Here is a 24,135-nt window from a genome sequence, read left to right on the forward strand (position 1 = left end):
CTGAAGCGCGGATCCGAGCCATGTCTGTGACCTATACGACAGCTCATGGCAATGCCGGATCCTTGGCCCACTGTATGAGGCCAGGGATTGAACCCGCAACCTGATGGTTCCTAGTTCCTAGTTCCTAGTTCGCCACGATGGGAACTCCTGCTTCTTTTCTTTTTCTTTTCTTTTCTTTTTTTTTCCTTTTTAGGGCCATACCTGTGGCATATTCCTGGGCTAGTGGTCAATTTGGACCTGCAGCTGCTGGCCTATACCACAGCTACAGAAGCACTGGATCCAAGTCACATTTGTGACCTACACCGAAGCTCACGGCAACAGTGGACCTTTAACCCACCTAGCAAAGCCAGTGATCAAACCCGCATCCTCATGGATAATAGACAGGTTCTTAACCCACTGAGCCACAATGGGAACTCTACTATCTACTTCTTAAAATCACATATTAGATAACATATAAGTTGGTTTATATGCAGAAGGGTTTGGAGGAAGGGAGATCTCCCTTTGTGAAATATCTTTTCTATCAGTAAAAAAGGATTCTTATGAAAATAGTTTTTGGTAAGTGCACATTAAAGAGGGGGAAGTAGGAAAGCTATCAAGGTGTAGTTCAGCAGCTCAGAGGCAGTGCCTGTTAACTCTTTGATGTATCTCTTATTGCTCTTTTCTGTTTCTAGAGATGGTAGGGGTCGTGTTTTTATGTAGATTTAACCACATTATATGTAGTGCTCGTATCCTCTCTTTCTAATGGAAGACTATGATATATCTATGATGTATCTTCTTAGTCCTGGCAGCAGTGCTGTCTCAGCCTTTTCCTAGGAATGGCATCCACAGCCAGCAGAGAAGAAGACCTAGGAATTTGGAGATTTATAGGAGGGCCACTGCCCAGAGTCTGGGAGTATTATAAGTCCCTGGGAGGCAAAACCATCCCAAGAGAGTTTAGGAGTATTTCCCAAGTGGGAGGGAGGAAGCATGTCCTGTAGCATAATAGATGTCACCAGCCTGATGTGATAAGAACTCTGAATGGTGAATTGGGAGCTGATAGTGCCAGTTCGGAGGAAGGGAGATCTCCTGAGTCCTGAATGTGGGCAGCTAGGGAGCTCCCTGTTCCTCCACGTGCCTCCGCATCCTTATCTATGAAATAGGAATGTGAACTTTCTGTGCAGATTTAGTGTCCTAAGTCTTGGACGTCATTTCTACTTCTGATAATGAAGCTGATGGTAGACTCGGAACTACTTTAAAATAATTGTTTGATATCTAGTAATTGTCTTGGACTCAGGCCCAAACTAGGCTGCTACATCTTTTAGCAGCTCTTCTCCTCAACACAGGACATCATCCAGGTGTCTGCCGCTTTTTTAGAGAAGAATGTATTGACTCTTCTATCAGCCACTTCATTCCCAAGATGTGCTTGTAAGAAACACGATTCTGACAAGTAGAAATAATACTCCATACACAAAAATTAATTTGTCAGATGCATTTGGAAAATACTGGGTTCAGAGGTGTTAAAAAGATATTTTTCTTTAGCATCTAATTTGCATGTGTATAGAGAAGCTTCACAAAAGCCTGTGGTGATTCTGTTTCAGAATTATTTTACGAAGAAGTGTTTTTTTCAGGGAATATCTTACAGGTCGTAGTGTTATTTGGAAGACTTTTGGAAGTTTAGATGTAAATTCTTTCCCCTTCAGTGGATTAAATTTCATTTTTTACTTACATGGGAATCTGCTCTGTAGGCCGTATGGAAATTAAAAGTAGGCCATATCTGAGCTAATCATTGAGTCGCTTCTTGATCTCTGTGAGGAAACCTGGAGGTCCTAGGTTTCAGGCTCACAGAATCATGGCACACTTTTTTCCGGTCACTATAATGAGTAAGAATGTATATCCTGTCTCCTACTTTTAAAGAAAAGTTAGCTTGATAATTGATAAAGGAAATAATTTGAAGCATTTAATAATAGTGAAAATGATGTAGGAATTTCACTGAGTGCTTTGTGTACATTATCTCATTTAATTGTAACATCCCTGTGAGGTTTATGAAACTGAGACTGAAAGCAACCATATAACCTTCTCAAGGTTTGTATCCAGCCAGGATTAAAACCCAGACCTATCTGGTCTCAGCATGAATTTTTAACTAACATGATCTTTTTAAAAGGTTTCTCACCAACAGGATGTGTTGCTTTTTGTTTAAAGATAGAAGCAGCACACTATTTTTTCAACAGACTCTTGCAGAGGAGGTGGAGTAGGTTGGTTAAGAGACCAGACTCCAGGGTCAGATTCGGTTCAGTTTCTGCCTTGGTTCCCTACTAGCTCTGTGACCACTTCATCTCCAGTGATTATGATGCTGTGTCAATTATAATATTGCTGTTATTATCATTATCATTGTTTTAGTCGTCTTGAGTTGAAGTGAGGTAAAAGACTTAGACAGAAAGAAGGCCCAGATTCTAGGCTTCACTCCACTAGCTTCATGGCTTAAAACTGTTCACTTATCTTCCTTAACCTCTGGCTCCTCATTTGTAAAATGGTGACAGTGCCTGCCCTGCCCGCTCTTACTAGATCCTGACAAAAATAATGGATGAGAAAGCACTTTGCAATATAAATGGTTTTACACCCATAGATAACTTGTTAGAAATATTAATCTGATCTCTACCTAGATTTTTTCTAAATACTATCTAAAGGAAAGAAAGATTCTAGCTTCTTGATGTATAAATTGGAATTATTTATTGATCAGTAATCAGTTGTATCTTGTATGCCTTCTCTTTTTAAAACTGTATTATTCTTAAGATTAGGAAAAGCTATTGAATGTGCCCTTTACATTGCCTTGCAGGATGAAACTGTAACAATAGAAACTGTCTTTCCATTTGATGTTGCAGTGAAATTTGTTTCTACGAAGGTATGTTCCGTGAAGCTTATTGGAAGTCATCTGGGCTATAGAAAGTAACAGAAAAAAGAAAATGGATTAGTGTACTTCCTGATAGACCTTTGTCTCCATCTGCCACAGTTTGAACACCTGGAACGGGTTTATGCCGATATCCCATTCCTGTTGATGACAGACCTGTTGAGTGCCTCCCCATGGGCCCTCACCATCATCTCTAGTGAGCTGCAGCTTGCTCCTTCCATGACTCCTGTGGACCAGCTGGAATCCCAAGTGGACAAAGGTGTGGATCATCCCACTTGTGTTTTTTTTTTGGTCTTTTTGCCTTTTCTTTGGGCCGCTCCTGCGGCACATGGAGGTTCCCAGGCTAGGGGTCTAATCAGAGCTGTAGCCACCGGCCTACACCAGAGCCACAGCAACTCGGGATCCGAGCTACGTCTGCAACCTACATCACAGCTCACGGCAACGCCGGATCTCTAACCCACAGAGTGAGGCCAGGGATCAAACCCGCAACCTCATGGTTCCTAGTCGGATTCGTTAACCACTGAGCCACGGCAGGAACTCCCACTTGTGTTTTTTGCAGTGGGGGGCGGGGTGCTGGCCGGCCTTGCTTGTTGCTAAGGGAGGGAACTTGAAACTTATACCCACAAAAGCAAATACATGTAGAATTAAGATAGAATTAGCATCACTTACAATTTGCTTGAGTATACCTTGGTAATTTTAAAAGAACAGATTCTTTCAAAAAAAAGTTAACTCTGAAAGATGTACCTGAAAGCAAAAGTTTTCATATTTGGTGTGTTTTTTGTAGATAAGTCCATTCTCATTAAAATTCTAATTAATTTTTAATTGACATGTACTATTGTTTATAATATGAAATGGGAAAAGATGTTTATCAAAGAAACTATGGAAAATATAGAAAAGTAGATTATCGATCTTTAAGTTATCCAACTAAAACAGTTTATAGAAGAGATATTACCTTTCCAGTCCGGGATACTTTGGGCTTTTGTATATTTCTTAAGCTGTTAGAGGGAATGAAAATTAGTTTGAAGGTTAACCCAAGCAGAATTATTCTCAAATAGATTATAAGGGCAAATATTGGGAAGGGAAAAAAAAGTTGTGTATTGTTATTTTCATTATATTATTTTATTGGAGTATAGTTGCTTTGTGTTAGTTTTAGGTATACCCAGCAAAGTGATTCAGTTATACATATACACGTATCCATTCTTTTTCAGATTCTTTTCCCATATAGGTTATTACAGAATAGTGAGTAGAGTTCCCTATGCTATACAGTAGGTCCTTGTTGATTATCTATTTTATATATAGTAGTGTGTAAATGTTAGTTCCAAACTCCTAATTTATCCCTCCCCACCACGTTTCCCCTCTGGTAACCATAAGTTTGTTTCCAAAATCTGTGAGTCTGTTTCTCATGATGTATTCTTAAAGACCAAATATAAAGAGTTGTTTTGTTTGCTCTGTTTATCTAGCTCCTTGAAAAAGTCATTAACCATCTCTTCGCCTTAGTTTCCAGGTCTCTATAAATAATGTATAATTGATAAGGTACTCTCTTTTTGTTGTTACATTGCTTGGATGTAAAGCTCTCTTTTCATGAATGAAGTCATTGCATGAGGATTATGAAGACTCTTTCTTTTAGTTGTCTTGCAGACTGGAGAGAGCGCAAGTGAGTGCTTTTGTCTTCGGTGCCCCTCTGTTGGAAATGTTGAAGGTGGAGTAGCAACTGGGCATTATGTTATCTCCTGGAAGAGGTAAAATTATATCAGCCCTATCTTTTCTTCATTTTCTGTTATTCTAATGCCTTCATCATGTGTCATTGTCATTTAATAGTTGAGAGCTTCTGACAGCCTGGAGGGCAGACTAGAAGTCACAGGCTGTCACTGACCATTTGTCAAATGCACAGAGATTTAAAAGGATAATTAAACTTTCATTTGTATTTGTTAATTTGTGATTTAGCCAACTTAATTCTGATGATAGGACCACTAAAAGTATTAGGAGAAACTTCCCTTATTTGCGGTCCAATAGGATTATTTACATAGAAAATTCAAGGGAGTCAACAAATTATTAGAATTATAAAGAGTTTCAGCAAGGTTGCTGGATATAACATTAGTACACAAAAATCAGCTGGGTTTCTATATATCATAATAAACCTCTAGGCAAAGTACTTTTAAAATAGGTATTTATGTAAAAATATGTGGGAATGTATCTAATATGTATCTAATAGAAAATATGCATTACCTTTATGGAAAAAAGTTATAAAAATTTAAAACATTAGGGAGTTCCCATCATGGCACAGCAGAAAGGAATCCGACTAGGAACCATGAGGTTGTGGGATCGATCCCTGGCCTCGCTCAATGGGTTAAGGATCTGGTGTTGCCTTGAGCTGTGGTGTAGATCGCAGGCGTGGCTTGGATCTGGCGTTGCTGTGGCTCTGGTGTAGGCTGGCAGCAACAGCTCCAATTAGACCCCTAGCCTGGGAACCTCCATATGCCACGGGTTCAGCCCTAAAAGGACAAAAGACAAAAAAAAAAAAAAATGTTAAACATTAAAGAAAGACCTAAGTAAATGTCAGAGATACCAAAGAGTCTCTGATAGGATTTGGATAAGATTTAATACTGTAAATTATTCTTTAGATTCAGTGCAGTTTCCTTCAAGATCTCAACAGCTTGTTTTGTTTTGTTTTTGTGGAACTTGATATACTCAATTTTGAAGTTTATATGGAAAGGCAAAATGTCAGAATACTCCAGAAGTATAACTAGGCAAGGGTACTTGCCCCTCTGAATTCCAAGACTTGTTGTAAAGCTACACTAGTCATCACCATGGTATTGGCTCAGGGAGATGTAAATAAACCAGTGGAACAGAAGAGGAAGTCTAGAAATAGTTTCACAGATTCCCACAGGGAAATTACATTCCACAGAGGTAGTATTGTAGATCAGTGGGGGAAGGATGAACTAACTGTTTTATAGCTGGTGGTAAACAATTGGGTATCAACTTGGGGAAAAACAGGATATCTTCTGTACACTGTATGTCAAAATTGATTCCATGCTTATTAGAGTTCTAATTGTAGAGAGCAAAATTTCATTACTTTTAGTAGAAAAATAAGAGAATCATTTTATGACTTTGGGGTAGGAAGAATTTCTTTAAATAAGACCCTAAAAGTACAAGCCACTAAAATTGATGAATTTGACTTCTTAAAATTAAGTTTCTCAGGTCATTGAAAAACACCATGAAGCAATTGAAAAGGCAGGAGTTCCCATCTTGGCTCAGTGGTTAACGAATCCGACTAGGAACCATGAGGGTGTGGGTTCGATCCCTGGCCTTGCTCAGTGGGTTAAGGATCCCGTGTTGCCGTGAGCTGTGGTGTAGGTATCTCACGTTGCTTTGGCTGTGGCGTAGGCCGGCGTCTATAGCTCCGATTAGATCCCTAGCCTGGGAACCTCCATATGCCGCGGGAGCGGCCCTAGAAAAGGCAAAAAGACAAAAAAAAAAAAAGAAAGAAAGAAAATAGAAATTGAAAAGGCAGAATACAAACTGGGGAAAGCTATTTGCAGTGTATAAAACTGATGAAGGATTAGAATTCACACCAAGAAACTTCTTCCAATCATAAGAAAACACAAGTCTAGTAACCAAAAGTTGAGAAAAAGGCTTGAGTACATAGCATAGTGAACAGAAGGATCCAGATGGCCCATAAACCTAGGGAGAGAAGGTCACCCTTACAAGTAATCTGAGATGGAAATATACTCCCCCTACTTTGGAAAAACGAAAAGGTTTAACAATGCAAGGCCCCCCCCCCCCAAAAAAATTGGAGTTCCCGTCATGGCTCAGTGGTTAATGAATCCAACTAGGAACCACAAGGTTGCAGGTTCGATCCCTGGCCTTGCTCAGTGGCTTAAGGATCTGGTGTTGCTGTGAGCTGTGGTGTAGGTCGCAGACGTGGCTCGGACCCCGTGTTGCTGAGGCTCTGGCGTAGGCTGGTGGCTACAGCTCTGATTAGACGCCTAACCTGGGAACCCCTATATGCTGCAGGTGCAACCCTAGAAAAGACAAAACAAACAAACAAACAAAAACAAAGTTTCTCTGGAGGGGGGAGTATAAATTAGAACTATTGCTCTGGAAATCTTTTTGCAGTATCAGATAAAGCTGATGATTGGCTATACCCTGCAGTCCCAGAAAAAGTCTCAAACATTCAGGAGGGCACATGTGTGGAAATGTTGATAGTAGGTCTGGGATATAATAGTAAAAAGTTATAAACAAACTAAATGTCCATCAACAGGATGTTGGGTAAATTGTGGCACATCCATATAGTGAAATATTATATATCAGTGAAAATGAAGGAACCAGAGCTACACCTATTAACCTATTAATATTAAGTGAAACAAAGCAACTGCAGATGTTCAGAATATGACGATTGCATGTATATAGTCTTGGAAAACATAGGTTTCTTACAGCTGTACATGTAATTTGGAAAAATGTAAAGAAATACATAGGAATGCTAGATGCCAAATTCAGACTAGTATGTACTTCTGGAGCAGAGGGTGGAGGGGGTACAAGCATGCAAGGGCTCACAGGAAGATTCAGCTATGTTGCCATGTCCTCTTAGGCATGGAGATCGGTAAATGGTATTTCATGTGTTTTCTTGATATGGCTTAATTATTTTATAAATCTCAAAACACTGAATAAGATATTAAAAATGAGAAATGAAAAGTGTAATTTTAGGGAGTTCCCGCTGTGGCACAGAGGTCTAATGATCCAACTTGTCTCTGTGGTGGTGCCAGTTTGATCGCTGGCCTGGTGCAGTGGATTGAAGGATCTGGCATTGCTGCAACTGCGGCATAGACCAGCATCTGCAGCTCAGACTCAGTCCCTGCCCTGGAAACTTCCATATGCTGCGGGTGCAGCCATTAAACAAAAGAAAGAAAAGAAAAGAAAAATGTCTCATTTTTTAAAAAAAGTTTTTCCTTTCCCCAGTCTTGATTTTACCATATTGACGTTTAGTTTAATCCCTAAATATAGAAATTAAAACAGCATTTTGAAGGCACCGCTTATTCTGTCATGTTACTGTAATACTTGTAAAGACACATATTTCTCATTGGGTGTGCTTGCCTCGAACATTTGCTCTGCATGGTGTGTGCTGTTGTAGTAGTGTCAGCCGTTCCACATCTGCATGCAGGCTCTTCCTTCGGGTTGGCCTTGGCAGACTAATAGCTGCCAGCTGCCCCTGTGGTTCCCACCTTAACTGTAATGTAGGAAAAAATATTTGACAGTTTCACAATGTTGCTCACTTGATGTCAGTAATGTTGGAGTATGGAGTGCCACTGTGTGTATTGATGGTAAAATATGGTTAGCCCTTCGGTTTCTGCTGTGTGCCCACGGTGCGGTTACAGCAGTGCATGGAGAGTGGTCTGGCGCTCATCTGGGTTCGGTTGTGAGTGGGAGAGGGGTTTGTGTCATAGTGTAAAGCACTGCACTGCTGCCAACATTGAGAACACCGTGTCCGATGATGCGCTTCATGGTGCAGTTGATGTCCACTCTGGTGCAGTCCTTTACTTCCTCACTGGGACCAAAGAGCCACCTTGAATTGCATTTGTTCATTGGAAACACTCAAAATAAAAATGGGGTTGGAAAAGCTCTCCCTCCATTAATAAACTTTTAGAAAATGGATAATTTATATTTCTTCCATAATTAGTTGGTGACTGTACATGTTACCTGTTTTTGATTTGTTAACTTTTCACATGAAATGTGAATTTAAAGTACACTTTTCTGCCCTAGGACGTCAGCCATGGAAGACATCCCTGTCATCAGCACGGTCATCACGCTGCCACACGTGATTGTAGAAAACATCCCTCTCCACGTGAATGCAGGTATGGCAGTCAGCTTTATTTGATGAGGATCCAATTAAGAATATTTATTTTCACTTCTAAGACTTTTTTGGAATTTTCTATTTTGAAAGATGCCCACTATTTACAAGTAGATTGTGACCAGTCTTGTTTTATCTGTATCTCTACCCACTCCTCCACTCCTGTCATTTTGGAGCAAATCCCAGATATTATTTCATCTATAAAGATTTCAGTATGCATCTTTAATACTACTGGCTATTTTCCTAAACATAATCACAGTCTCATTATCATAACTTTAAAAATTAGCAGTAATTTTTAATATTATCCAGTTCTAGTGTTGGCCTTTCTTTAGCTGACTCTGAGTGTTCTTTACTTTAAGGTCTTTGTGTTGCCGTTGAAGGATCTCTCTCCTTTAGAAATCTGTAGGCAGATGTTCCTGTCATGGCTCAGTGGAAACGAATCCGACTAGGAACCATGAGGTTGTGGGTTCGATTCCTGGCCTCACTCAGTGGGTTAACAATCCAGTGTTGCTGTGAGGTCGAAGATGCAGCTCGGATCCCATGTTGTTGTGGCTGTGGTGAAGGCCGGCAGCTGTAGCTCCGATTAGACCCCCATCCTGGGAATCTCCTTAAGCTGCAGGAGCGGCCTTAAAAAAAAAAAAGGAATCTGTAGGCAGACAGACCTCCCCCCCTCCCCCACTCCACTGCCACCTCTTCCATCCCCTCTTCCACCTCCATCCCCTCCCTCTCCTCATTGGTATTAGTTCGTTGAAGAAACTTGAGTCCTTTGTCCTGTAGATCTACCTTATAATCTAGATTTTGCTGATTGCATTATATCATTTTTAAATGTTTCTCTGTCCCTATAAATTAGTGGTTAGATCTGTAGGCTGGATCAGATTTAGGTTAAAAGTTTTTGGCAAGAATACACCATAGTTAATGGTTTGTGCTCCCATCAAGTGGCAAATAATGTCTGTCATTCCATCTTGAGCCATTACTGATATTTAGGAAAGTGTTTTGTAGATTTAAAAAATCACTCCTGGGGAGTTCCCGTCGTGGCCAGTGGTTAACGAATCTGACTAGAAACCATGAGGTTGCAGGTTCCATCCCTGGCCTTGCTCAGTGGGTTAAGGATCCGGCGTTGCTGAGAGCTGTCGTATAGGTCACAGATGCGGCTCAGATCCCGTGTTGCTGTGGCTATGGTGTAGGCCGGCAGCTACAGCTCTGATTCGACCCCTAGCCTGGGAACCTCCACATGCCGGGGGAGTGGCCCTAGAAAAGGCAAAAAAAAAAAAAAAATCACTCCTAAAATATAATTGACTTGGTGATAGCCAAGACTCTTTCTAAGTCACATCAGTTGCAGAAAGCGCTTTGATTCTTCTTAGCCTGTTTTATCATAGTCCCGTGGCTGTTGTCCAAAGAATGTTCTTATTTAGCAAGAGTGCAGTGCTGTCATTAATTTAAAGAATCCCATGTCTTATAGAAAACGATTTATTTACAGAAAGAACCCATAAATGGTGAGCTGCCTTTTTTTTTTTTTTTTGACCAAGAGAAATGTGTCATCTTTCTCTGCAGATCTGCCATCTTTTGGGCGTGTCAGAGAGTCGTTACCTGTCAGGTACCACCTCCAGAATAAGACTAACCTGGTCCAAGATGTGGAGATTTCTGTGGAGCCCAGTGATGCGTTCATGTTCTCGGGTCTTAAACAGGTACAGGTCATAGCTCGTTGGGTTGCCTATAAAGACACAGAAGTGGGGCCAGGAAGTGGAGAGCTGTACCTTTAGATTTTATAAATGAATTGATAAAGCTGTGTCCATTGTTTTGATAGTGGTGAGTCTTCAGTCACTTTCAAATATTAATTACAACTTGCTATAGAAATGGGTTAAATGGGCAACCCCTTTTCTCATTGAGATCACTCATATAGGTTCTTTCTCGTCATAAAACAAGAGTTTACAAATTCTCTTTTGTTCTATTATAATAGAATTCCTAAAAAATTTAGATTTCCCTTTTATTCCTAATGAGTGTGTCTGTGTGTGCATGCACATGGGTGACTTTTAAGGCTTTGAGGCATCACTTCACAGATTCAAAGTCTAATTTTTTTGAACTGTCTGTGCGGTTTTTTAAGAGATTTTGATCTTGCATAGAATTTACCTTTGGAACATTTAGGCACAATTTTATCTGTACAAATGATTCAGGTGTTTTGATTCATTTGTTCAAATCAGAGGTAGGAAAGTTCATCACATTTTTGGGCGGGACATACACTCAGGCAAAACCATGTTTCAGTGAAAATACTTCCTCCTCTAAGTGGCAACAGTGACAGCCCTCAGTGGAGTAAATGCTTTTCATTAACAAGGATGTAATTAGAGGAGCACATGTGTCATATCTCCTGGCAGTATCCATGCTGATTCAGGATCTGGCTGTGTGTATTCTGAGTTGCTGGGGTTGCTGCTAAGTGAAAGTAGAGTGACGTATGAAGTATACTGTAAGTCCTTACACTGATTTATAATAGATACTAAATATAGGTAGTTAGCTATAATATGTGGTACACATGCATATATTATCTCTGACACATCACCTCCCTGTACATACTCTTGGAAATGAATGAGCTTTTCTACTGTTCTGATCTCTTTCACATATTGACGTAAAAATAATTAGATAATGTAGATACCAAAAATCTTACCAGTTTGTTGTTTCCTAAAGAACAAACATCTTTTTTTATCCCTGAAGTTACAGTAAAAATCGCTAAGACAAAACACAGGAGACAGCTGGTTTGTGTTATATTGACATAGAGTTTACAAACATGCATTCCTACTAGTTACCCATAGCACACTGTCCCTGGAAAACCTGCCTGATCTAAGACACAGAAAATCGTTCCAGGAGTTCCTGTTGTGTATCAGCGGGTTAAGGACCTGGTGTTTTCTCCTTGAGGATGCGGGTTTGATCCCTGGCCTCGCTCAGTGGGTTAAGGATCTGGCGTTGCCACAACCTGTGGCATAGATTGCCAGATGCGGCTGGGATCTAGTATTGCCATGTCCGTGGTGTAGGTCACAGCTACAGCTCCGATTCAACCCCTGACCCAGAAACTTCCATAGGCCACAGGTACGGTCCTGAAAAGAAAAAGAAAGAAAATATTGATCCATCTAGTGGTCTCATTGTTAAGCAGGTCCAAGTTGCCTTTCAGTTGTTGGTAGAAACTGAGAAATCATGCACATATTTTTAAAACATTTGTTATCTGCATGGTCCTGGCTTCATCCTAATTCAGCCCTACATTTTGGTATCTGTGTGGTAGATAGAATAGGAGAGGGTGTGAATATTTCACCAGAAAGATTGAGATGTCCGATTGTTTGCCAGTAACGTAGGGATAAATGACATACACATGTTGCAAGTATATTTGCTTATCTTTCTCTGTAACTTCTGTGATTTAGATTCGATTACGTATCCTTCCTGGCACCGAACAGGAAATGCTATATAATTTCTACCCTCTAATGGCCGGATACCAGCAGCTGCCGTCTCTCAACATCAACTTGCTCAGGTTTCCTCACTTCACAAATCAACTGCTCAGGCGTTTTATACCCACCAGCATTTTTGTAAAGGTGAGGCTTAGAAATTTGCTACTTTTTTTTTTTTTTTTTTTTTTTTTTTTTGTCTTTTTGCTATTTCTTGGGCCGCTCCCGCGGCATATGGAGGTTCCCAGGCTAGGGGTTGAATCGGAGCTGTAGCCACCAGCCTACGCCAGAGCCACAGCAACGCGGGATCCGAGCCGTGTCTGCAACCTACACCACAGCTCACGGCAACGCCAGATCGTTAACCCACTGAGCAAGGGCAGGGACCGAACCCGCAACCTCATGGTTCCCAGTCGGATTCGTTAACCACTGCGCCACGACGGGAACTCCAACTTTTTAAATTTCCTGTCTTGAACACAAATAAAAGATGCTCTTTCCTATAAATTTCACTAAATAATATTTTGAGACTAACAGTGATAGTTTTGACTGTTACTCTATAATTTTGGCAATATTGCTGTTCATTTCTATTGTTATTTATAGATTTTTCTTTAGATTTCTATTTTACAGATTTTTTTTTTTTTTGGATGTAATTTTGTCTTTTTTTTTTAGGCCCACACCTGTGGCATATGGAGGTTCCAAAGGTAAGGGTTGAGTTAGAGCTCTAGCCACTGGCCTATGCCACAGCCACATGGGATCCAGGCCACATCTGTGACCCAACCACAGCTCACAGCAATGCCTCATCCTTTTACGCACTGAGCAAGGCCAAGGATCGACCTGGCGACCTCATGGATGCTAATCAGAGTCTTTTCCTCTAAGCCAAGGCGGGAACTCCTAGATGTAATTTTAAAGATTTTTATTCCCTTAAAGATAAAAATTTATCTTTTTTTTTTTTTTTTGTCTTTTTGCCTTTTACTTGAGCCACTCCTGTGGCATATGGAGGTTCCCAGGCAAGGGGTCTAATCGGAGCTGTAGCCGCCGGCCTACGCCAGAGCCACAGCATCACAGGATCCGAGCTGCATCTGCAACCCACACCACACCTCACAGCAATGTCAGATCCTTAACCCACTGAGCAAGGCCAGGGATCAAACCTGCAACCTCATGGTTCCTAGTTGGATTCGTTAACCACTGTGCCACGATGGGAACTCCTAAAAATTTATCTTTATAGCATCCTTAAACTTGTTTTTTCTTTGGGTTAATAAAGTATATTTTCATTTTTCTTTTTTAAAAATTTACCTCTTAAAAGTATGTTTTAAAATCGTAGTTAATGTGTAACTAGTTTTTTCATCAAAATGGATTAACTTTGTAATTACAATCCTTGAACTTTTCTAACTATGTAATACTACTGGATTTGGGTCTTTTCTGAAAATGATCACCAGTTGGAAACTATACTCTGGTTTAATGTTTCAGTTTTTTACCGTGATGGATGGCAATTCCAGGTTCCCGCAGTAGAGGACTCCAGGATGGTCGTAGTCTGTGGGTGGGAGAGTGAATGGGGCCTCACTCATGGCTGGTGCAGCTCAGCGCCTCACCCCAGGTTAAGCCACTCTGGATGCCTGAATTAAGGCTGTTTATCCAGATAGTTCTGATTACCTTGGTAACCAGAGATACATGACTGTATGTAATCCTATGTGTCTTCTTTTCATTTTAAGTTTATACTCCGTTTATGGAATGACAGGTTACTATTTCTGTTTTTTGTATCTGTTAAGCTTTGGGGAATTGCCACCTGTTTATATAATCTGGGATTTGGTAAATTATCAGTTAGCCTGTGTTCATGTATCCGTCATAATCTTCCTACCTGTTATCTTTCCAGACTTAAATTTTTTTGCATCTGCAAAAAAATAATTTTATTAACCCTTCATAAGCTCCTATTTTATACCATATTTTAAGATTATTTTTTTTAAATCTCATAATTTTAGATCTCCTGTGTTTAAACAATGACTTTTAAGAGTTCTTTTTTTTTTTTTTTTAAGAGCAATTTTAGGTTCATAGCAAAATTGAAAGGGAAATTCGAGATTTCTCATACTCGCCTCCCCTGTCTCCACCAGCAGTGACTTTTTAAAACACTTCCACCTGGTCACACACTAAACATATTTCCATTGCCATTTCTCACTGTCATGTCTGAGGTCGTCACCCTGCAAGGGGAAAGTCATGACTGGGGTGGGGATAAGTGGTCTCTGAAGTCCTGTTAGCTGTTTGACCTTCCGAAGTTTGCTCTTCCTAAGCTCCGAAGTATGGCTTTAATAAGTGTGAAAGTGTTTATCAATATACAGTCCTGATCCTATTCCAGCCACACAAACATAGCTTGTTTGAGATGTAAGCATTGATCTTGTTAAGAAACCAGCATTTCCTTCCCATCAGTTCATCTCTTTCATACCTTTCCCTGAAGCTGCTCAGTACACCAGACCTAATCCTAGCTAAGCTGGCTGGTTCCACCTTCTGATTTTCTTTCACAGTAAACCTCTTCTGAGTAGTGTTTAAATTCATAAAGAAAGGTTCCAGAAAAGTAAACATTCATACGTTTTAACCTAATTAACACACCCTTTTCTAGCTGCCATGATCTTTTTTCTAAATATAAGAATCATCAACTAGTAACTTGACTACCGCTAAATGTGTTGACTGGATTTCTCAGAGCCAGCTGCTCTATCATTGGGGAAACTCAATAATTAAAGTGTTTTTCCCTGTCACACTAAGGATTACCCTTTCCCCACTTGTGAACAATCACTGACTAAAGTTTTACATCCCTTCATACCTTTATTAGACTTTAGAGCTGTGCTATTCCAATATGGTGGCCATGAGCCACATACATGCATTTTGAGATTAAAATTAATTACACCGTAATTTAAAATTTAATTATCAGTTGCACTAGCCACACTTCAGTGCTCAGTGGCATGTGACTAGTGGCCGCTATATTGGCAGCACTGATGTGCAGGATTCCCGTCCTTGTGGAGAGTTGTGTTGGATGGTGCTGTCCTAGAGCAGGTTTGGATCCATATTTTTCTTCCTTTGAAAAATAGTTTGTTTTCTGGAGTTCCTGTTGTGGTGCAGCAGAAACATCCGACTAGGAACCATGAGGTTGGGGGTTCAATCCCTGGCCTCACTTAGTGGGTTAAGGATCCGGCATTGCCGTGAGCTGTGGTGAAGGTCACAGACGAGGCTCTGATCCTGCGTTGCTGTGACTGGTGTGGGCTGGCAGTTGTAGCTCTGATTAGACCCCTAGCCTGGGAACCTCCATATGCCTCGGGTGCGGCCCTAAAAAGCAAAAAAAAAAAAAAGAAAGAAAGAAAAATAATTTATTTTCTGATCGCGTGATTCCCTTGTCCTCTGCCCCTGTCGTAAAGCTGTGTTTGGTAAGGATTTAACCTGGTCGAGCCATTTATTCTGTTTCTAAAACTGAACGTCTTCTGTCAGTCCTAAAAATTACATGAAGTGTGGAAGATCAGGAACGTGTTCTTTCATTCATTCCATTCCTGCTCTGGTCATCAGATGCCTGACTCACACATTCATGCATGAATCTATACTTACATACATATGTACATGCAGGAATATATACATACCCGGCCACAGAATAAAGCAGGAGGCCCCCTTCACTGCCTCAGGGAACCCATTGGAATAATTCTGCCCAAAGCACAGCAATCAGCTTCTGGTGCTAAAGTTGTAACGCTGATCTATTTCATGTCCTAAACATCTCTCATCTTTTCCCACAAAGGTCTGCTAAGTACATCAGTGTAATAAAATTATTCACAAGAATTTCACTCTTTTAGTTAACTCCATGACTCTCTTGGGAGTTGGTGACCTGTCAGAAATTTTACACCTAAGAAAAAGAAAAACCTAAAAATTTTACCCCTTGATACTTGTTATTCACGCTTAGCTTTTCTTCTTCTGATGTTTTCCATTTTTTTAAATCAGCAGCCTTCAAGAAAGGGACATTTTGTTTTTCTCTGCTAGTTCACTCCTTGTAGTATTTGTTGTTAACGCACTGGAGTTCATTGTGAGTCACTTTTTCTCAAACAGGAGTTTGGGAGACACTGAATCCCAAGGAACTTGTCTGTCTGCCCAGGTTTGTGGCCTGCTTAAAGCTTGGGACACTTGCTAAGCAAAAGGGAGAGTAAACTTTACCACTAGTACAGGAGTGGTGGTAGGTTCCCTTTACACGCCCCAGTTTAGATTGGCGGTAGCTGCCAGAACACAAGGTTCAGAGGAAGGTCGTGACAAGGGAGATCCCAGTGGTGGAGGATGTGATCAGCTGGTGACGTCTGCCACTGGTGACGGGGAGCAGGTGGCACAGAGGGAGGCCACATGGTCACCATCGCCAGGCTCAAGTGAGGAAGGAAGGTGGGGAGAGAAGGAGGATAAATTTTGTTTGGATACTTGCACACAAGTTTATTCTGTTTTTGTGAAACAGTTCCAGGAAAAATCTGGACCGGGAATTTTGAAAAATCTCTTGACTTAAGAGCCCTTCTGTTGTCATTGTCATTTCATAAACCCATTTTGTTTCCCACTTGAAAGCCACAGGGTCGACTCATGGATGACACCTCCATTGCCGCTGCGTGACGTTCAGGACGGGCCTCGGCTGTTCTTACAGAGACATCGGATGGAACTCTAAGCTTTTCATAGTGAACTGCAGCTTGATCATGGTGAAAGTTAAATCTTTTCTATTTTTTAATGGATGTTATACCAACTCTTCAGAGGAACTCATGCTTAGAATATTAGGAAAATCTATCCTCTCTTCCAGTTTCTCTAATAAATATTTGAAATCTGTCAGTGTGACTTTCATGAAAGGATGTCAGCCCATTGTTATTGTTGAAAGTCAATATATGAATAGTCCAGTCTTTTCACAGTAAGTGATTTGCAAGTGCAATAGCAGAGGAGAATTCAGCATCTGAAATAGGACTGGACAAGGGGAAATGCACCAGCATCTGCCCCTGTGAAGTTCAGAATCCCCATGAGTCTCTTTCAGAGTTGGCTAAACTGGAGATAAATCCATCCTCCTGAATTTAATGTGAGCTCAGAGTACAAACTCAGGAAGTGGAAAGCAGTTGCGTGACTGATGCAGAAAACTTCCAGAAAGTTCTAATCAGAGCAATTTAAGATGTCTCAAAAATACCTTTGTTTACCATCATGTTGTGTCAAATGGGTTCAGCCTGCAGCCAACATGGGTTCATTTATGAAGCAGGTTTGTATGTACAAGTGCATTAACAAGCTCTACATCTGTCAGGATCTACCACAAGGCTCTGCTTATAAGCATTTTTTCCTAAACAAAAATTTGTGAGGAAGATGGAAGATCTAAATAAGAGCTTTCATTTATGTCGTGCAGTTTGAAAAGACCTATCTAAAACTTTTGAAAATTCATGTAAATAAGTATCATTGTGAAAATCCTCTTTGTTAAAATATCTTAATTTAAAATGACCCCATTTCCTGGAAATTTTTATTATTTAAAAGTGTAGGAGTTGTAAAAAGGAAATGAGTGCTGTAAATAAAAATGTTCTCTTTCAAATATGCTTGTATGTATCTTTTATTTATTTTGAGCTTCTCTGATTTCAGCTTCATGGAACAGCTGTTACAGGGTCTGGTAAGGAGTGTAGGACTGGAGCTGGCTCTGCTCACCCTTGGGGAGGCTGGCGCAGTGATGGGCTGGATTGGGCGGTCATGAGTTCTTTGTCATCATGGCTATTCAGGTGGAGGCCATGGGAGCTTGGCAGGTTGTCTAGGGTCGGTCATGTTAGTGACTTTGTTCATGTTACTCACCCTCTGTGTGTCTCCGGGTTCTTACCCATAAGATGTAGATGCTAATAATACTATCTCACAGGCTTCTTAGGAGGCTGATAAAAATGAAACATACGAGAGGAACTGTAAACAAAAGTTTGCTGAAATAAAACTCAGTGATTTCTTTCATGGCCCGTTAATACCTCCAGCCAGAATACTAAAAGTCTCTCTCTTGCTACTGTCCCTAACAGTAGTTAATTCTGAGCTGTAATTTCCACACTGGCATTGCAGTGAGAGAGGGAGTGCTTCTAAGGAAAAAACAAGTGGAAAAGTCAAGCCCACTCTTCTAATGGGGAGGATGCACCTGGTCCCAACACACACCTTTCTGAAGCTCCCCCTCTTGACCTAAAACCCAGGAAAGACACCCAAAGTGTCCCAACTCCTAGTGTAAAAAATATGTAGAGATGGGTTGTATTATTTAATGGTTGGAGAAATAGTAATGACTAATTTCCAAGAAGCAGCTCAGTGTGACATTAATGATTAGATTGTTGAACAAACATGATACCAAATAGAAATGTGCACTTTCTCTAGATTGTGGATTTATCTTGAAACATTTCTCACAAGGGATGCTCAGGCTATTTTTTGGAGAGCTCCATAGCCATCTTTAATTTTAGCAAAGAGTGCAGCTACTAAAGAACTGTGTACAATTGACTAAATCAGTAGAAAACCCCATGTTTTTATGCAAGAGAAGAGAAATTCCTAGTTTAAGTATATTCAGGTTCTCTTCAAAGGTCAAATTTGTGGGAAACTTTCCCTTCCACTCAATTTACTTGTGCCTGAGAACAAAAGAGAAAGCGATCAGTGGGCCTTTTGTGCCTGTTTTACCAGACAGGGCTCAGAACCAAAGTCAAACCTGCCAGGCACACCTGCATCTCAGGTGATATACACCGTGCAAGTTATGGGTCAAGCCATGTTTTAAATTCTTTTTTCTCCCCCATCACTGAGAGGTGGTAAAACTCAAAGCCACCTTGAAGGTGATTTTTCATTTATAGGAAAACACCTGAATGTATCAGCCTGCTTAGCATATAACTTACAAGGAGTATCTTTATTAGGTTGGTCAGGATCTCTACATCATGCATGTTTCCCAAATGATTGCTGTCGGCATTTACCAAGGGCTACAGTAGGCCATGTCTGAACTCATTTAACACTTGTAAATGCCCGGTGCAGTGTAGGTAGTGTTATTGTCCCATTTTAAAGATGTGCAAACTCCTTAACAGAGTTAAGTAACTTGCCCCAATGTTTTGGTTATTGCTGCACAACAAATCATCCCTATACTTGATGGCCTAAAACAACAACCATTTTTTTTTTAATGGTTTCAGTGGGTCAGAAATTTAGGAAGGGCTTGGTTGGGCAGTCCTGGTTTGGGGTCACACATGCAGTTGCTAGTCTGACAGTAGCTAGAGTTAGGGTAGTGGGGATTGTAAGAACGAGGGAGCTGGAGCAACATGGGGCTAGCCAGGCATCTCTCCTTTTAGTCTCAGGACCTTTGCATGTGGTCTTTGGGCTTCCTGACCACACAGCGGTCTCAGAGTAGTTGGGTGCTGACACAGCAGCTCAGAGCTCCAGTCTGGGTGATCTAGACTTTAAGCCCTGTTCTCAAGTCAATGGCAGTAAAAGCTGACGCCCTTAATCTCATGTTGAATTCCAAGTATTTACTGAGTTCCTGCCACGGACCAGTTTCTATGCGGGTTGCTAAAGCATAAAGGAATCCTATTCCTGAAGACCATCGGTCCAGCAATGCCATGGAAACAAAGCCCACTACAGTGTGATTAAGGCAATAGAAATGGGTACAAGACTGCTCAACTGTTGGCATGTGTGGAAATTGCTTTAAAATGCTCCAGAAAATAAAAACCAAACCAGGTCAGGGAGAAGTGCATGAAACAAGATTGGAAAACCATTTAAGGTGGGCAGAGGGTGCCCAGATTGGGGATGTGTCTGAAAATTTCCGTGATAAAGAAGTCACAAAAGATAAAATAGAATGGAACCCAGTGGAGGTGACTATAGGATGTGAGCGAGGAAGCAGCAGAGAGGTTCCATTTCCTCCAGGAGTGACATTGGGGTTGCTTTCAGATTCCTGATGCAATTGTTCTCTGTTTTTCTTGTATGGAAATGCATTTCCATCATCCTTGAACAGAAAATATTAGGCGAGCTGGCTTTTCAGGACACAGAAAAGTTTGTAAAATAAACAGATCAAGGAAGAGCTTGGCAGGTGATAAAGGGATGCTGGCTGGCGTCCATCCCTGCTGGCCCCTGGCTCGCCAGACATTCTTAGTGCAGACAGACTTGTCCACGGCTGAATAAAGCTAGCTTTGATTTTCCTACCTGACAGGTTCACATTCAGTGATAAGAGAATCGGGGAAGGAATGGAACTCACTTAAAACCGAAAGAATGCCAGCTGCTGTCACCACCTTGCTGCTTCTGGAGAGCTGGGCCTTTTCTGTTTGAATTCAAGGATTTTGAGCAAAGCTTGTCTTCTTTTTAGTTGTATAATGCTCATCAGATTATTGAAAAACCGTAGCTTGAAGAATGTTTAACCCTAAGGGATAATCAGAAACCATTGTCTCGACAAAGGACTGAATCCCAAATGTCAAGTATAAGAGGAAACAATAAGAAACCTTTACAGTCAAGATGTGTATAAATATTGAATGATTTAAACACAGGCAGGAGGAACTCTGATACCTCATGCTTTTCTCAGAGGAGCTAAGTGCCCACCAGTTGTTCAGATTACATTTACAATATTTTCTTCACTTATGATTGCCATCCTTTATTATCATGAAAATTTCCAAGCATACATAAAAGTAGAAACTATAACACACTTCCATGCTTGTACTCAGCTCTATAGCCATTAATACTCTGCTACCTACCACCTACATAGTCTTATACCCACATCTGTTCCCCTCTTATACAGTTTCACCCATAAATAAAAGGATGTTTTAAAAAACATAACCACAATGAATTACTACATCTGATAAATTACCAATAATCCCTTAAATGTTGCCTGATACACAATATATATTCAATTTTCCCTGACTAAGCAGTCCTTTTATAGTTGGCTGGTTTGATTCCGCATCCAAACAAGGCATGTCATTATATTTAATTATGTCTCAAGTCTTTTTTGAGTTTAATGTAGAAGAGTCTCTTTCCTCTTTTTATCTCTTATCATTGATCTGGTGAAGAAATAGAGTCATTTGCCTTGTAAAATATTCCACATCCTGGTGTTGGCTGATTGCTTCCCCAGGGTGACATTTAGCTTGTTTCTCTGTCTCCTGGATTTCCTGTGGACTGGGAGTGAGAGTTCAAACCTTGCCTAAGTCCCCTTCCACCTGCCTTTTCTAACCACCCCCGAAACCTGCCCCAGCTTTTTTTTTTTTTTTTTTTTCTCCTATAAGAATATCTCACAGATGATATGCTACACATCCTGTGTCACAAGGTCTGACTGCCTCACTGGTAGTGATGCTAAGATTGATCAGTGTGTTTAGGGGATGACAGCCTAATCCCTTTATTTTAAGGTTCAGCTAAACATCCATCAGTGGCAATTGTCTGAATCAGTTACTTAATTAGAAGTTGCAAAAGGTAATTTTAAAATACTGTCCTGCATTTATTGCCTGGAATTATGCTGTTTAGAAGCTTCCCCAACCATTCCACAAGGTCTTCTTAATTACCCTAAAATAGAGTTCCTATAGGAATGAAAGAATTTTTAATAACTTGATGCTTTCTCTTTATAATTTGCAGGATAATGACTGGTGCCTTCACTAACTCCCTGGTTGTTCAAGAGCTCTGGTTTTTGTTTTGGTTTGCTGGTCCACTCTTTTGTCCCCTTTCATGAAATGTAAATGAAAGGCTAGAGAACAGGAATGTCAGGTTGGTGTAAAGGTTTTCTGACATCCCTTGGGGGAATCAGTGCAAGAGCCTGAGATGAAGGAAAGATTTTTTTTTTTTTTTTTTTTAGGGCCTCGCCCCCAGCACATGGAGGTTCCCAGGCTAGTGGTCTACTTGGAGCTGTGGCCACCGGCACATCAGCCACAGCAATGCTGGACCTTAACCTACTGAGCAAGGTCAGAGATCGAACCCACCTCCTCATGGATCCTAGTCAGGTTAGTTAGGCCGCTGAGCCAGGAAGGGAACTCCCTGATCTAGCAGGATTCTTGCTTAACATGATTCTCCAAAAATGGGAAGAGAAGCTCAAGCCTGGTTGAGCAGAATTGCTCAGAGGAACCTTGATTTGGTCAAAGGAGAGTCTGTCAATACACACTTTACAACCATTAACCACAATAATTTCTTTTTCGGGTTAATCATTCCTTCTCCTCTATTAGGCAGTAGGGTGTTTACTATTCCCAAAGTCAAGTCTGTCTGAGCGCGCTGGGCAAGTTGAACCTTTCAAGTGTTGCTTCCCTCTCCCTCAGAGAAAATTAAACCAGGGCTGCACCTTCTGAGAGGCTGGTGCAGGAATAATCCCTGCTCACTCACTACCCAGGACAATGTCGGGTGACTGCCTCTGGGTGCTGCGAAGCGGAAAGAAATTTCTAAAGTGGTTAGACAGGCTGGGTGGCTTCAGGACAAGAAGCCTTTATGTTTTAAAATCCGGAACCCAGCTGTGACGACGAGCGAGCGAAAAGGTTTTCTTGTACCTATTGGATTGACCTGCAGAAACCCAGGCGGGGTGGCTGAGCCCGGGACTCGCACGCACGCTCCCTTCTGCGAATCCCCGCATCCGGGGGACGCGCGCTGCGGCGACGCGGGCGATGATGCGGTGTCTCCGCGGCGGGGTTGAGCCCGGGCGAGGTCACAGCCCTCCGGCATCTCTGAGGTGGCCGATCACCCTGCTGCGATGGCCTCTGGCTAAAACACGGTGCAGCCACTTCCAGAAAGCGGGCACAGCTGTCACAGGCCCCCAGGGCGTTAGCAAAGCAGAATGCAAAACTTCTGCTAAGGACTCTGCGAAGCCCACCCAGGAGGTGAAGCAGTATCAGATTTATCTTTCCTTTCCAGAAGGAGGCACGGTCCAAAAAGAGAGAGGCTGTGTCTAGCCTTGAACTTCTGGGCCACCCGCAGGTGTGCGGGGACTGCAGGGACCTCACTTCATGTCCTAACACCCTGGTCTTCCCCCACCCCCCCACCCCCCGCGACCACCCACCACAGAGACTGAGCTGAAGAGTGGAGACGCTCTCCACCTCCCAAAGACTCAGCTAAGTATCTGAAAGGGAGGCCAGGGGGTGGTGAGAGCAGCAGCGGGCTGGTGGCCTCCTGGCAAACTCGGGTACCTTTGGAATGTCCCCTCCCGGAAGGGAGAGGGGCCTGCCTTGCTTAGGCCAGCGCTGCATTATTCTTTTCTTTCTGTTTGGTTTGGCAGGACATAGAGCTCTCAGTGGGGCCTGAACCCCCACAGACAGACCTTTCTTTGTAAGAAGGGCCCTCCTCCCCGGAGAAATCACCTTTATCCGGTTATGTAGGTCTGGTCAAAGAAAAATACTTAATGACATGGAAAACGGTCGCTATATATCATGGGGGAAAAAAGCAAGTTACAAAACTGTGTGGTATGATCTTGTTATGTAAGACAAAGCAGAACAAACACTGCAAAACACATATATTATGTAAAGGAAAAAGGCCAGAAGTATATGCACCAAATTCTTTTTTTTAATCATTAGATTATAGGTAATTTTCATTTTCTTCATATTATCTGTTCTAAAGTGTTTTCGACAGTAAATGGATTTTTTTCTAAAAAAAAAATGACAAATGTTATTTAAAAAACAAAAAAAAAGCAGTATCGTGGAGTTCCCATTGTGTCTCAGTGGTTTAAGGAGCCGTCATTGTCTCCCTGAGGACACGGGTTCAATCCTGACCTCCATCAGTGGGTTAAGGATCCTGAGTTGCCACAAACTTTGGTGTAGATTGCAGATGCTGCAGGTGTGGTTGGAAAAAAACAAACAAAAGAAACAAAAATAATGACAAAAAACCAGTACCATAGCACCAGTGAGAAGAAAATGCATGGGTGGACGCATCAATGTACCTACCCGTGTGGATTCCCAGAGAGATTCTGCCCTGCTGAAGAGAGAGATCTGCTCCTGCCCCAAGGCCACTCAAGAAAGGAGCCACCACTGCGGTGATAATCATGGTGCTTTTCTCTCACCCAGAAGTTTCCTGAGGATGTTGGTGACTCTGATCTG

General features: G+C 41.4%; 1 protein-coding gene across 10 annotated transcripts in view; it reads left to right on the plus strand.

Annotated features, from left to right (window-relative positions):
• The window catches only part of TRAPPC11 (trafficking protein particle complex subunit 11), a 51,090-nt gene extending 33,388 nt beyond the window's left edge, over positions 1-17,702 (plus strand). For 3 of the 10 annotated variants that reach the window (XM_085000948.1, XM_085000951.1, XM_003133337.6), the window contains exons 24-30: positions 2,813-2,878; positions 2,987-3,143; positions 4,512-4,623; positions 8,642-8,733; positions 10,281-10,414; positions 12,131-12,298; positions 16,715-17,702. In XM_085000948.1, the coding sequence (XP_084857074.1) occupies positions 2,813-2,878; positions 2,987-3,143; positions 4,512-4,623; positions 8,642-8,733; positions 10,281-10,414; positions 12,131-12,298; positions 16,715-16,759 (774 nt within the window). In that variant the 3' untranslated portion in view covers positions 16,760-17,702. Of the gene's footprint in view, positions 1-193; positions 2,879-2,986; positions 3,144-4,511; positions 5,258-6,227; positions 6,378-8,641; positions 8,734-10,280; positions 10,415-12,130; positions 12,299-16,714 lie in introns of those variants that run through there. The other 7 variants (XM_085000949.1, XM_085000952.1, XM_085000953.1 and 4 more) reach the window with 5 other exon arrangements.
• The last annotated feature ends 6,433 nt before the right edge of the window (positions 17,703-24,135 follow it).

The sequence above is a fragment of the Sus scrofa genome, chromosome 15 (genome assembly GCF_054392235.1).
Source record: "Sus scrofa isolate SSC_HxYL_T2T_F1_AM1 chromosome 15, Sscrofa_HxYL_maternal_Yorkshire_Landrace_v2.0, whole genome shotgun sequence".
NCBI classification, from domain to species: domain Eukaryota; kingdom Metazoa; phylum Chordata; class Mammalia; order Artiodactyla; family Suidae; genus Sus; species Sus scrofa.